We start from the raw sequence: 1,526 nt of genomic DNA on the forward strand, positions 1-1,526 counted from the left end.
CAAAACTTGGCCTGTCCTATGCTGAAGGAACGGCAGACTTTATCAGTGTGATACTAAAGTGGTGGCACATTGTCAACGTAAAAACGCCTAAGAAAGGCCGTCGGCTAAGATGTCCCTATCAAGAACCAGTGACGAGCTTGTATGGTGTGCAAGTGCAGTTCCTGAGTTCTTTTGTCAGCTGGTTAGATGTATGGAAAGAGGTGAAAATGGATACCGGTGCTCTGACAACTGATACGCATGCTGCACTCAGGCTCACAATTTATTCCCTAATTGAGGTCTGCCGCTATTGCATTGACGAGCTTCACTTGGAGTATGTCTTGCTTGGCAAATTCCAAACTGACAGCCTCGAAGAAAGGTTTGGAAGATACCGTCGCCTTTGTGGGACAAACTATCATGTCTCCATACAGCAAATATATGAGGCGGAAGCGAAGCTAAGGCTGCAAGACTCGCTTATCTTCCCTGAAATGAGAGACATGTGGAAATCTAGCAGCAAAACATTAGATGCCAGCCGCCTCATAGAAAACTACAAGATAAAAATAACAGAAGAAGACATTAAAAGCAAGGAGTCGAGCTTGCCAGCTATTACATACATAGCAGGATTTTGTGCACATGCAGCTCTAAAAAAGATTCCTTGCACAGCTTGTGCAGAAAACCTTACTGCACAGGAAAGAGAAATGGAGCTGGATCGCAACATAATAATTGAGAACCTCTCCCGGGGTGGTTTGAAGTTCCCGAGGCCTGTAGTCATAGATGCCGTGCTGCGAATGCAACTAGTTCTTGAGAAATTGACTACACAAGAAAATCTTGTGCAGTTTCATGCTGCCAGACATCAAAGGGAATTGCTGATTAGTTTGACACAAGAAGTAATAGACGATGAAGGATTCGATATCTATTCTCAAGGTCATCATCCTGATGATGTCTATCAAAATATACTGTGGGCAGCAGCGAACACATTGCTTAAAAATTATGTCCAAATGAAGACAGACCTCTTAAACACTGAACTGTCAAAAAAGAAACAGCAAAGAAAGCTCAAAACGCTTTCGTAATGCAGACCAGCTGCAGACAGGTTGTTTGGTTCAAGGATTTGTTTGTATTGCTTGTAGTCAGTGTATTGTAGTGTGTCTATACAGCGTTTGTGAGGACTCCCTTTTCGTTCTTCAGTGTGCATTTGAAGTAAATCTGTCAGGGTATTGTTGAGTGTTTTTTTAATCAGTTCTAGTATCGGAAAATAAACATTTTTTCCTTAATGTTACTGTCGCCCACTCTCTTGCTTGCATGACAGCATGACACCGTTAAATAATGGTTTTAACCGCGGGCCTTTAAATGGAACTTCATGTTGGTATGAGAAATAAATTGACACTAAATACTGGTCGTGCATTGAAATTCTTGGACGCTCCCATTTCACTTCGGTTCAAAGGCGAACGGGCGGTAGCAAGCAGGCGCACTCCGGCGGGGTCGGGCGAGGTACGTGACGTCACGGACGGAGCGCGCAGGCCTTGAAAAAAATTGTAGGTGGCTTTGGCTAT

General features: G+C 43.6%; 1 protein-coding gene across 1 annotated transcript; it reads left to right on the top strand.

Annotated features, from left to right (window-relative positions):
• Positions 1 to 287: 287 nt before the first annotated feature.
• Positions 288 to 1,054, top strand: LOC126547647 (uncharacterized). Its single transcript, XM_050195580.3, has one exon. It carries the CDS (start codon positions 465 to 467, stop codon positions 1,044 to 1,046), a length of 582 nt encoding a protein of 193 aa, XP_050051537.2. The 5' UTR covers positions 288 to 464; the 3' UTR covers positions 1,047 to 1,054.
• Positions 1,055 to 1,526: the final 472 nt, after the last annotated feature.

The sequence above is a fragment of the Dermacentor andersoni genome, chromosome 1 (assembly GCF_023375885.2).
Source record: "Dermacentor andersoni chromosome 1, qqDerAnde1_hic_scaffold, whole genome shotgun sequence".
Lineage (NCBI taxonomy): Eukaryota > Metazoa > Arthropoda > Arachnida > Ixodida > Ixodidae > Dermacentor > Dermacentor andersoni.